The sequence below is a fragment of the Nothobranchius furzeri genome, chromosome 10 (assembly GCF_043380555.1).
Source record: "Nothobranchius furzeri strain GRZ-AD chromosome 10, NfurGRZ-RIMD1, whole genome shotgun sequence".
In the NCBI taxonomy this organism is placed as follows: Eukaryota; Metazoa; Chordata; class Actinopteri; order Cyprinodontiformes; family Nothobranchiidae; genus Nothobranchius; species Nothobranchius furzeri.
In genome coordinates this window covers 36,524,804-36,536,887 of record NC_091750.1, presented here as the reverse complement: position 1 = coordinate 36,536,887, position 12,084 = coordinate 36,524,804, and the positions used below count along the sequence as shown (strand labels likewise).

The window sequence follows — 12,084 nt, the reverse complement described above, 5'->3', positions numbered from 1 at the left end:
GATCTCCAGATGGGTCTGGGCTTGGTTCTGGGACCTGAAGGTCGACTGTACTCTCTCCATCAGCTGAATGATTTCTTAGGTGTAGGTTCCCCGTCATCCAGGTTCTGGTAATCCCAGGAGGTGTGAAGGAATTCACCTGGACCTTTCACAGCAGAGTCATCTCTAACTGGAATCTGATGCTCGGATGGACTGTGAAAGGTCCAGGTGAATCCCTTCAGACCTCCTGGGATTACCTGGATGATGGAGAATCAGGAAAACTAGTTTTTGTTGACGGGGTGCTCTCACACACACACACCTCTGATGAAGGTGTCTGTTCTGGTTGATCACAGCGCCCCCTACTGATTATTGGATCCTTTTTACTATAATACATTTCTCTGATTTCACCTCTGGCTGCTGATTGGCTCCCGTCTCCACGATCACCTCCTATTTGATGAAGTGGGTGTGGCTTCGCTCCGCCTCCAGCACAGACAGACGCCTGTAAGCAGTTGTGGTCAGGTTTTGACTCTCAGCTTGGACCAGAACCGGGTCACGGGTCTTACCTATCAGCATGCCTCCGTCTGGTCTCCAGTTGTCTACACTGCTCCTGCTGGCTGCTCCTCTTCCTCCTCCTCCTATTCAGCTTCTCCTGCACCTGGTTCATAAAAAACACATCAGCTCCATGAACAAAAACATGACGGATTTGATTTAAACTGGACTTTTCCGGACCTGCAGCTCATCTTGCAGCTGTTTCACATCCTTCTGGCCCAACTGCTGCGGTGCAGAGAGCTCCTTCCTCTTCATGGCCACCTGCTCCTGCATCCTGCTCCACTCCTCCCTCAGGACCCGTTTCAGTTCTGATCACAAACACACGAGTTGATCAGAAGTTTTACTTGCAGGACAGGGGTCGGTCCGGTCTGTCCGGTACCTGCTCTGTGGGACCTGTGCTCAGCCTTCACGGAGACAAGTTTCTGCTCCTCCGATCTGACATCAGAAACTGTGGAGCTCTTCTTGCTCCACAGCGCCTCCTGCTGCTCCAACAGATCCTGAACAGTCAAACAGAAGATCAAATCAAAACCAGGACTACATTACCTCCGAGCCGCCTCCTCCTCCTCCTCACCCACCTCAATGATGCTCTGCAGTTTCTGCTCCTCTCTGAGCTCCGCCAATTGGCCCAGAGCTGCTCGATGCTCCTCCTTCATTCGAGCCAACCTCTGCTCTTTGTGCTTCTCCTTAGAGGGGAGAAAAGCAGTTTCCCGTTTACAGCAGAGCTCAACCAGCGCCTCCTCACAAGGAGGTGGTCTACCTCACAAGAGACGGCCACATTACCTGACAGGTGAGAGACTCCAGATGCCTCCGAGCCTCCTGACAGTCTGATAATACACCAGCAAGTCTACACACACACACACACACACACACACACACACACACACACACACACACACACACACACACACACACACACACACACACACACACACAATAAAAGCCTTTAAAGGTCCCATGTGTGTGAACCATTGAAATCATGATAAAAAAAGTGACTCTTTAGCGCCGTGCAGGTCAGAGAAGGTACTGCAGCTACGGTGGCCCACTCATGAGTTGGACTGTATAATGGATTTTGAACCTGTGTAGCCTAACCCACACAAAGCTTAACACAAGCTACTCGACCTCTTTAAAAAAGCTTTTATAATTACGACTGTTCATCACCCTACCAGTTCTGAAGGAAGCAAGCTAGTTCTGTTAGATCTGGGAGCTGTAACAACTCACACACGGAGGAGGGGTGACGTCAGCCGGGAGGTCAGGTGTTGTGAGAAATTGTGTTCCCCTGAAATATTCTGTCCCCCCTGTGTCGGGAGATCGCACTTTAGGCTACTTTCACAGCATTTGTGATCAACTTTTACGGTAAAACGATATAATGTAATAATGTTATGCTTGTGATTTTTTTATCTGCATTTCCTCCTAAAAACAATAAAAAAAGATGCAGTAAAAACGATCTTGTTCACTTTTTTTCAGCGAGCTTGTGCCGGCTTGTTCACAAACACGAGGCACGAGCGTTCCTTTCACTGATGTTTAATGCGGTCTTGCATCGTCTTCATCTTTACGCCACATGAACACCGTAGAACTAATGAAAAAGCATAAATCATGTACAAATTAACAAGTTAGTTGTCTTACGTTTGCTAACATCAAGTTTATAAATTAAGAACAAACCACTTTGGCCTGCTAGTAGACAAACCGGTAGACTTGAAAACACAACCTTTTTCTCAAATGTTCTTAATTGGCACAAATTTGTCCGTTCGCATCAATAAAATCTCTGACGCTACAAGAGACAGGAAGTGATGTCACAGCGCTCTTAAACACACCTTATCAAATAAACCAATTCAAAATTACTCAAATATAAAAAAAATATTAATTCTGTGCACCTGTAAATGCTACAAAATGTATTGAAAACATGAAAAAATTTAAATTTATTTAAAAATACATGTTAAATAAACGTTCTAGGGCAGTGGTTCCCAAACTTATTTAGCCGAGCATCTCTCTCTCTCTCTCTCTCTCTCTCTCTCTCTCTCTCTCTCTCTCTCTCTCTCTCTCTCTCTCTCTCTCTCTCTCTCTCTCTCTCTCTCTCTCTCTCTCTCTCTCTCTCTCTCTCTCTCTCTCTCTCTCTCTCTCTCTCTCTCTCTCTCTCTCTCTCTCTCTCTCTCTCTCTCTCTCTCTCTCTCTCTCTCTCTCTCTCTCTCTCTCTCTCTCTCTCTCTCTCTCTCTCTCTCTCTCTCTCTCTCTCTCTCTCTCTCTCTCTCTCTCTCTCTCTCTCTCTCTCTCTCTCTCTCTCTCTCTCTCTCTCTCTCTCTCTCTCTCTCTCTCTCTCTCTCTCTCTCTCTCTCTCTCTCTCTCTCTCTCTCTCTCTCTCTCTCTCTCTCTCTGACAGGGTTAAAATCACTTTCATTTTTTAAATAGTAATCAATAAACATTCGATACCATTACAATTTCCTTTGATTTCATTTTAAATAAATATTTAGAGTGCCCAGGTAGCACATAACGCAATTTAACGGTTTTCTTAAAGTAGGAACGTTTAACCTGTGCGGCCAGAGCGCTCTCCTTCCTTCTGCTCTGCGTAAACCTGAGCTGATCACCTACTTGTGCGTAATCAAATGTCAATAGGGGAAAAGATATCGCCATGATGTTTACCTCAGACCGACTTATTGCTGTTTTATGGTGTGGCTGAATCTGCGATCTGCTGCCACGCGGACTGGAACAACAAATGCTGCAGTAACATGAGATGTGGACAGGTTCATGGCTGGAGCGGACCCGACTCATCCCAGAAGCTAATATCTTAATTTGACCTTGAATGAAAAATAACCTCTTAAAAGTTTTTATCACGGTGGAGGCAGCGTTAATTTCTGCCTTCAGTCTGACGGCGCGCCGGAGTTAAAGCAGCGTGTGCGCTTATTGAATCTGTGTGTGTGTGTGTGCACGCGCGCGGCACAGCCGCTCAAGTCACCGAGTCTCGTTATCGGCGCTATTTAAACCAATGTTGTAAAATGACTTCTGCCCAGCCCAGATGTGCTCACTTGTGCACCCGTGAGCCGTGGTTCCGGTGGAACGCGTCTGACCTCTGACAGACGCGCTCTGAACTTCAGATCTTCAGCGTGCTGTCAATAGCCTGAATGGGAATTATTTCTTGATTTATTTAGTTACATCCACAATGTTCTGTGTGTGAGGTTTACAATGTCAGAACACCTGCATGAGACAGGTGTTAATTACAATCTGCCAGAATGACTCGCCACCTTCAGATTTCTCCAACACCGTTAAAAATGATCAAATACGGAACATATCGGCGTGCGCAGGCCAGAGTGCTGAAGCTCGGCGCATTGTTATTATGAAGCTAGGGCACATGTGGAGGACACACGCGCAAAAATATACTTGTTTTCAATTACATTTATTGTGCCCACTTACTTTTTCTTTGGCCCACCCACAAATGAGTTTCTACGCTAATGGTGACACATGACAGACTTCTCTGAGCTCCGCAGCCATTACACTTTTCACCTCGCGCACCCCCTAGCGGCAGCTCGCGCGCACCACACTTTGGGAATCCCTAGGGCATTCACAAAATCACAGTGCCATCTTGTGGTGAAACCTTGAACAAAAAAGTTGCTTAAACTACCTTTACAAAGCTTATTTATCATTTATGAAAGTTATGTAAAAGGATGTAACCTCACTCAGTTTCACATCTTTATTTGAGCTAGTTTAGTCCTCATAAAGGACAAGAAGTTCTGTGGATTTGGAAATATTTGCTCTTGACTGCCTAAGGGAAACAGAATATTTCAGGGGAACATAATTTCCCACAGCACCAGTGTCACGTGGATCGTGGTGCGCTCGATGTAAACAAACTGGCTGCCTACAATCTGGAGCGATCACTGGCTGCTCGTTAGCCACAGCTGGTGAATGAGGGTTGGTGAGCCGGGGACACGCCGCAGATCAAGTAAACAATGCTGACTCATCCACCAGCTAACCGTGGCTCACAGCTGGCATGGTGGAGATGGACGTCACAAGCTACTAGTTAGCCATGGCTAGAGCCGGGGAGACGCTGTGTATGCTGCGTGTAAACTCCCACGGATTACCAGCAAAAGGAGACCCAAACCTAAAGGTAACGTTTGAGAAGAAGCCCTCTGAGTCGGAGCGTCTGTGTAACGCGTGGAGAACTACATCGCTGTTAGTAGAGTTGTGGAGATACAGTAAACAAACACTGATTTAGCCACTGGCTAGCAGACGAGCGCTGGAGCGTGTTGGGCGAGACGGCAGGCTGCGGGAAGAGAGGAGACTTGAGTAGAAGGACTTTGGAACGGACACAATGGGACCGGATCGGGAGTTCTGGTACTAACTAGGGTTGTCACGGTAACCGGTGTAGCGGTAAACCCCCGGTAAAAAAGTTGACAATAATAATAACCGTCTTGTTTTTAAAACATATATTATCTCAGTGGGTTACCGTGGCTGCGGTGTAGGCGCAGTGACCCTTACCAGCCACCGTATCATCTGCTGAAGTTGCCGGCGGCACATGCGCACTTTGTTGTTTACAACCAAAACGTTCTTGAAGCTAAAGCTGAAATAATGGCCAAAGGAGGAGACGGCAGCGCTCAGGAGGACATTTATTATCCCTCAAAGAAGACAAAGTGGGAAGTACGGGCATCTTTTGGATATCTGAAGAACGCCGAGGGACAGCTGATAGAAGACGGCTATCCTGTTTGCAGCACGTGCAGAAAAAGTGTCTGTGAAAGGCAGCAACGCTTCAAATCTCATGACACATCTGCGTGACCATCACCCACAACTCTACAGTCAACGCAAGGCAAGCTAACGTTAGCGTTTTAGCTAAAATGCGTTTTCCGAGGATTTGGGTTGAGGGAGAATGCAACGAGTCGCTATATAAAGCAGCCGCAGCGCCGCTACCTGCATATAAACCGTGTCGCGGACACCGCCATGTTGAAATGACGCTATGCATTACGGGGCTCCCAGGGGCAGATAAGAGTTGGTCTCTCTCCGAGAATAATTATGAATTTAACAACGATTACTGCCTGATGACATTTTCCCACATCTGCAAAGCTCACTGGAAGGACACAAACCGAGGACAATACTTTCCTGATATAGGGTTTATTACTCAAGTAAGGGTAAAAAAGTATCTGATTAGAAGGCTACTTGAGTACTGAGTATCATCTGGTCTAATATTTTTTAAATGATGACATCAAACAGACAAAAAATAAGAAGTTATGGGCAAATATTGGTATTTTAAAGACTAAAGGGGAAACATGTAAACAAATAAACAACATAATTACAAAATAACACATTTTAGGGAAAATTTAGACACAAACTGAGGACAATATTTCCTGATATACAGGATTTATGTAGTTGTCTGAAAATGTAACACGTTTTAAAAAATACCGCGATAATACCGAAAACCGTGATAATTTTAGTCATAATAACCGTGAGGTTAAATTTTCACACCGTCACAACCCTAGTACTGACACGCTGGGACCGGGTCGGGAGTTCTGGTACTAAGAAAAGATGAATGAACAACTTGAGGTGAGTTTGGGAGTCAGAGACACTAGAAGGCTGGAGAAGGCTGGCATTCAGCTAATAGCGGGCGGGGGTCTGAACATATGTGGCGTCCTTGTGTTGGACATGATGACGAACTGACAAAATTTATGCGTTTTTATTTAATTGTTTATTATACAAACTAACAAGTACAGCAACGGTGTCGCTATTCTTTTCTATTTCTCAGTTGAATTAGCAGACTTGCTTCCAGGGCGCACTGCTGCCCTCTGCTGGTTCTTTCAGGTTACAGTCATAGTCCAAACGGGGAACGTGGAGCTCGTGTGTCCCTAAACAGCTACTGTATTTTAAGATGGTGGACGACCATGGAGCATCGGCCACAGTTTATGTATATAAAAATGTAGAGTTTCAAGTCGGTGAGAAATATTAGTGAAAAAGGACACGTTTGTGAACTGGAAGCAGGATTTATAGTAAAAAGGTAAAAATATTACACACTGGGCCTTTAATGTGAGAAGGCTGCAGGTGTTTGTCTCACCTGTTTGCTGCTGCTTTCATTTTTGTGTCGAGTTGTTTGAACTCCTGATGTCGACTCCTTATCGCCGCCTCCACCTCCCAGAGAGTCAGCTGCTCCTCCTCCCTCCTCCTCCTCAACTCCCTTTGAATCAAACATGAAGAGGCATCAGACGAAGATCACAAGAAGGAACGAAAACAGAGTAAAGATGAAAAACAAACGTAAAAAAAATGAAAACTGAGAAATGCAGACCGGAGGTGCTGCGCCGCCTCCAGCAGAGAGGAGGTGCTGGTCAGACGTCTGAGCAGCAGAACGTCAACCTGAAGGAGAAAAGCAAGGATTGTGGGTAAAACACTTCACCCGAGTCTGCATGGATGTGAACTTGGGTGAAGTGAGAATCAGGACACCCTACACACCCACACCCTTGGTCGGGATCGCATAATTGAAGTGCACAAGGGTGGAAGTGAGAGTTTGAGAGTGGGCCTTAAGAGTGTGTGTACCTGCCCCCCTGTCAAGTCTCTGAGCCTCTCAGCCTCCAGCAGCAGCCTGTCTGACTCTCGTAGTTCTGCTCGTCTTTTCAGCAGAGTTTCCTCCAAACATGCCAACTCATCACACACCTGCAACACACACCTGTACATGACAACATGGTTAAAAAGTACACACCATCCGTGCGTCTACTACTCTGCGGACAGGGTATCTGCAGGTGTAAGAGAGCCAAATTTAAGACTTTTTAAGACTTTTTTTAAGGCCACTTTGACCAAATTTAAGCAACTTTTAAAAATTTAAGCTATAATTTCCAGCTACTGCCTGGAACCGGTGCTAACCACGTCGCGATCGTGGGATTAGCCATCCAGTTACCATTAAACTTGCACTTCCCCATGGCGCAAGCTCCCACTAGCTTAACCAGCTAATGTGCTTGTTGAGAAGCAACATGTCTTCTTTAAACCAAAGAGTGTTCATTCAGGGATGTAATCTCTTATGTAACATGAATTTGTTTGTTACCCTCAGGAGGTGTCCTCTGTGGCAGCCATTTTGAAGCAGCTAAAGAGGAAGCCCGCCTCTAATGCTGCCTTTATATAGGAAATGCCTGAGAGGACTGATGTGATTGGCCGACCTGAATTGGAGGGGGGGTCGGAGAGTATATAGGTGGACTGCTGGGTGTGGCAAAGGGTCGTTTTTTCTCTCTGAAAGTGACAGAGACTGCTAAGAGAGTTGGATGGGTGGCCATTTTGAATAGTGCTGGGATTTTCTGATTTTTTTTTTTTCGGACCAGAGGAAATAAAATTGGTTTTCCTTGTCTATCGACCAAGTCATCATGTTTCTTTTGTCCTCACTACACTTCGCTGTGTAACAGTGCTCATCTAAAAATAGCCCCCTTTCACAACCAACTGCATGTGTACGGTTCCGCTTACGCCAACATCGTACACAAAAAACGATGAACACCAACTAGAAATTCACAAAATATTTATAGAAACAAAAGAATCTTGTTTATTGGGTCTTTGGTAATTTAAGACCTTTGGAAACTGGATTTAAGGATTATTTGTCATTTTTAAGGATTTTTAAGGCCTTAAATTTGGAAAAGCTAATTTAAGACTTGTTAAGGACCCACGGACACCGTGTGTGGAGTGGAAGCCCGGACTGAACTGTTGAGCTAATTTACATGAGGTTTTTTTTTTTAAACGAGCCTGAAATTTTTAGCTCATTTTTTGGAAAAGCCCTCACATCCTCCTTCTTCCTTCGCGTCTCTTCTTCCTCCGCAAACTAAGAAGAGCAAGAGCACCAGCCCCCATCCTGTACACTTTCTACAGAGGCACCATCGAGAGCATCCTGTCGTGCGGCATCACTGTGTGGTTCGGAGCCTGCAACGTTTCCTGCATTAAAACCCTCCAACGTATCGTGAGAGCAGCAGAGAAGATCATCGGGGTCTCTCTCCCCTCCCTACCAGACATTTACAGCACCCGCCTCACAAAAAAGGCCCTTCGCATTGTGGCTGATCCCACTCACCCGATGCAAAGCCTCTTCGAGCTGCTGCCGTCAGGGAGGAGACTGCGGAGTCTCAAGGACCAACAGACTGAAGGACGACTTTATCCATCAGGCAGTTAGGAAGCTAAACTCCCCCCCGACTCTCCCAACTCTCCTCTCTTTCCCCCCACAGTCTCTCTGAACTTGGTTACTGTTTTTATACTAAATGTTTATTTTCTATCTAGCGAGAGTTTGAGAGTAACATAATTTCTCTGTATGTCCTGTACATGTGGCAGAAGTGACAATTAAACTGACTTTGATTAACCTTTATCGCCAGAGTATTGTTACCCCCCCGTGCGTGTGTGTGTCACCTGTGCTGCCGTAGTTTATGTCGCAGCCATTTGGTTTCCATTTGTAGCTCCTTTTTTTCTTTCAGACGTTCTGCATCTTCCTAACACACACACACACACACACACACACACACACACACACACACACACACACACACACACACACACACACACACACACACACACACACACACACACACACACACACACACACACACGTTTGAACTCAGTCATCTCGTACATACATCAGCTGATCTCGGGTTTCTGTGCTGACGTTCAGCATCTCCTGAGAAACATCTGGAAGCTCTCTGCCGTTTGATTGGACAAGTTGGTGGTTCTGTGTTCCTCAACCTTCAGGTCTGATCTAGTTCCCAGAGAGGAGTCTAAACTGGTTTTAGCGGCAGCTGCCTCCGTCACACATGCTGATAACGGACCAGCGACCAGTGGACTGAACGGGACCGGTTCTGTGAGTCCCATCTGCTTTGGACCTGGAGGTGATGTTGGAACGGAAACTTGTGGTCTGATGAGATGTGAAGAGAAGCGGCAGATTTCAGGTCAGCGATGATTCGAGGCAACGGGGCAGGTGAAGGAGCACGACGTCAGAGGTCATGACCTCTGCAGGAAGTAACCTCGGGTTTTAATCGTCTTTATGGATAAAGGTTCTGAGATGTTGCCTTCCTGATTCCGCCTCTGGAATCGTGGAAACTTTTCGGTTCCTTTCCAGAACCTGTAAAGTTTCAAACAGCTGATAATTCCAGATGTTTGCTCAGCAGCTGCAGACCCTCACCGTGTGCTTCTGCTTTGGAGGCCTGCAGCGTAGAGAAGCAGACTTTGAGGAGGGACTGGCAGAGCCCCTCAGGGAAGTCCGGGCATCGGTGACACCAGCAGAAGCTGCTGCCGCTGTGACAGGAGCAGAAGCAGGAGGTGGAGGAGGAGGAGAGCCTCCTCTCGAGCTGCGGTCACTCAACCCATCATTGTTCTGATCATCCGAACACACACACTCCCTCTCCTGGCGTACCATAGGGACGAAGACCCAGTACCCCCCCCCTGCAGAAGGTCCACCCTGCTGTTGCCCCCTGTCGGGAGAACTGGGGAACTGCAGCTCCAGACCAGAGTCCTGAGTGCCCTGAGATCCCAAACTGGGAGCCTGAAACCGAAAAATAACAACAAAATCATTTAATTACAAAAGAACGTTTCATAATTTCTGATTCAATCTCAGGAAACTTTTCCTGCTGAATAAATAAATAAATAAATATTCGACACACCCAAACTTTGACTTGTTGGTTTCAAGAATCAGAAAACTTTGTGTCAAATAACTCAGGATGTTTCATGTAGAAATTAATCTCTGGGAACAAAAAGCTCCAGCGCGGAGAAGTCAGCTGGAGGAGAAAGTAGCTTCAGACGGCCGGATTATGAGTCGTATTTCCTGATATGTGGGCATCTCTCCTCTGATTGGCTAACAGCAACACGACTCTACCACTGCTCTTCAATGTTGATGTTTTATCTCCTCGAATAGCAAGAGTCTGGAGGAGATCTGTGTGGTGGAGTTGCTAATGCTAACAGTTAGCTTCTACTAGCTGAGACCTTCTCTGCTGTGTCGCCTTCCACGTCGTGAGCCAAGATGGGCGAATCCATGAACATTAAGCCTTTAGGCGCCAGACTAATTCAAAAGGTTGTAGCTTGGAAGTGAAAACAACGTGGGCTACGTTGATAATTGGAAAACTTTTTGGGGAAAACCTGGTCTGATGCGGAGAGACGGCATTCATCCCTCTTTGGATGGAGCAGCTCTTCTTTCTAGGAACATGGCCAGTTTTACTAGTCCTCCATGACTACCCAGGGTCCAGATCAGGAAGCAGAGTCGTAGTTTAACCCACCCCTCTGCAGCTTGTGTACTGTTACTAGGGTTGTCACGGTAACCGGTATAGCGGTAAACCCCGGTAAAAAAGTTGACAATAAAAATAACCGTCCAGTTTTTAAAAAACTAAATTATCTCGGTGGGTTTACCGTGGTCGCGGTTTCAGCGCGGTGACCCTTACCAGCCACCGTCGCTTCAGCTGAAGCCGCGGCGCGCACACGCACTTTTTAGTTTGCAACGGCACCAAAACTTTGAAGCTGAAATAATGGCCGAAGGAGGCGACGGCAGCGCCCAGGACATCCATCAGCCCTCAAAGAAGACTAAATCGGAAGTATGGGCATATTTTGGATTTCTGAAAAACGCTGAGGGACAGTTAATAGAAGACGGCTATCCCGTTTGCAGAACGTGCAGGAAACAAGTGTCTGCAAAAGGCAGCAACACTTCCAATCTAATGGCACATCTGCGTGACCATCACCCGCGTCTCTACAGCCAGTGCAAGGTAAGTTAACATTAGCATTTTAGCTGAAATGCATGACGTGAGGACTTTTGGTTGAGGGAGAATGCAACGAGTCACTATATACTGCAGCCGCAGCGTCCTCTGCCAGCATTTAAACCGTGTCACGGACACCCTGTTGCTGGATGAAGCATCTTATTTGTTGATGATGAAGAGAAATATACAATTAGTTCCTTGTCATTGATTTGTTTACTTATTCAATGCCATTTATACTTGAACATTTGGATTTGATTACATAGTGTAGTAGTTATTTTAGTAATTTGTTTAAAGTGGATATTTATTTTAAATACATCTTTTTTAAGGTTGACTTGTACAGTGCTCAAGTCAAGTGTGGACTGGAGTTTTAGATTTTCATTTTGATAATGAAGAAAACAAGTATATGAGAAAACAAGTGGTGTTTCTTTGATTTGTTTACATATTGTTTATGTTTTGAATGTTTGGATTTGTATAATTTAAACCTGCACTGACTACTGTAACATGTTCCAGAAAAAGAAGCTATTTGTTCCTTTACTTGTGAAAAGTTGCACTTTTGCTAAGGCTTTGTGTTATTTTAGGTTTAATAAACACTGTTAAACCTTTTCAAAACTATTTCAGTTTGTGTAGAACAGGACTATCAATGCTTTCTGAACATATGCAACACCGTTTAAAAAATACCGCGATAATACCGAAAACCGTCATAATTTTGGTCACAATAACCGTGAGGTTAAATTTTCATACCGTGACAGCCCTAACTGTTACCCACCCACTACCCCATAGAGACAGTGTCCTGACCACGGCCAAAATCACACAGATTAAATATCAGGCTTAATAAAGCAAATCATGGAAATCTCATAAATATTAGAACAAATTCAACTGAGCAGAAAACTAGAAAAATTAA

General features: G+C 45.5%; 1 protein-coding gene across 4 annotated transcripts in view; it reads right to left on the bottom strand.

Annotated features, from left to right (window-relative positions):
- The window catches only part of cntrl (centriolin), a 30,843-nt gene that overhangs the window by 314 nt on the left and 18,445 nt on the right, over nt 1-12,084 (bottom strand). For 3 of the 4 annotated variants that reach the window (XM_070555593.1, XM_070555595.1, XM_070555594.1), the window contains exons 8-18: nt 9,626-9,985; nt 8,860-8,939; nt 7,027-7,156; nt 6,779-6,846; nt 6,551-6,670; nt 1,306-1,369; nt 1,101-1,208; nt 905-1,022; nt 706-833; nt 540-631; nt 385-475 (exon numbers count right to left, since the gene is read on the bottom strand). In XM_070555593.1, the coding sequence (XP_070411694.1) occupies nt 424-475; nt 540-631; nt 706-833; nt 905-1,022; nt 1,101-1,208; nt 1,306-1,369; nt 6,551-6,670; nt 6,779-6,846; nt 7,027-7,156; nt 8,860-8,939; nt 9,626-9,985 (1,320 nt within the window). In that variant the 3' untranslated portion in view covers nt 385-423. Of the gene's footprint in view, nt 1-384; nt 476-539; nt 632-705; nt 834-904; nt 1,023-1,100; nt 1,209-1,305; nt 1,370-6,550; nt 6,671-6,778; nt 6,847-7,026; nt 7,157-8,859; nt 8,940-9,625; nt 9,986-12,084 lie in introns of those variants that run through there. The other variant, XR_011521786.1, reaches the window with a different exon arrangement.